This window comes from Fukomys damarensis, unplaced genomic scaffold, assembly GCF_012274545.1.
Source record: "Fukomys damarensis isolate Sample0158 unplaced genomic scaffold, DMR_v1.0_HiC HiC_scaffold_17, whole genome shotgun sequence".
Lineage (NCBI taxonomy): Eukaryota > Metazoa > Chordata > Mammalia > Rodentia > Bathyergidae > Fukomys > Fukomys damarensis.
Genome location: NW_022900929.1, coordinates 25,181,518 through 25,182,038, shown reverse-complemented (window position 1 = coordinate 25,182,038; position 521 = coordinate 25,181,518). Strand labels below are relative to the sequence as shown.

The following is a 521-nucleotide window of genomic DNA, read 5'->3' as shown; positions in this document are numbered from 1 at the left end:
CATTCAGGAAGGCCAAGGGGCAGCTTCACTCTCGGAAGAGACCTAGGGAGGCGCTTCTTCCCATTTCCTTCTCCTGCGCAGAGAACTGGGAGGCGAAGGAATAGGTTGGGGGCAGATCCACGAGCTCCGAGGGCACCAGAGACCCGCTCAGCCCAGGAGCTCATCTGAGGCCGCCTTCCTCGCTGCGCTCTCCAGGGCTCCCTCTTTGGTTGCCAAGGAGATAGGAGGCGGTTGCCATGGAGACCGACGACTGCAAGGACCAGCCAATCACTCCGGAGCTGCGGCTCCAGCTCTTCTTTGGATGGAAGCATGGGGCTGGACGGGCCCCCGTGCCCTCTGCCTGGCCGATGAGGGGTGGGTGCGCCACCCCGTTCCCCAAGCATGCAGAGCCACCTCCTCGGGCCCCGCGCCCTGCACCCCGGTTCCGGCCTTGCCTCCGCCTCTTCCCGGCGAGGGGTGATGCTACCCAGGGAAAGGCCCAGCCGCGAAAGGCTCCAGCCCCTCCCTCGATAGGAGGAGGG

General features: G+C 65.8%; 1 protein-coding gene across 1 annotated transcript in view; it reads left to right on the top strand.

Annotated features, from left to right (window-relative positions):
• Nucleotides 1-236: 236 nt before the first annotated feature.
• Nacad (NAC alpha domain containing) overlaps nt 237-521 on the top strand; it is an 8,855-nt gene continuing 8,570 nt past the window's right edge. Inside the window, exon 1 of the mRNA XM_033765282.1 lies at nt 237-449. Coding sequence (XP_033621173.1) covers nt 237-449 — 213 coding nt within the window. The remainder of the gene's footprint in view (nt 450-521) is intronic.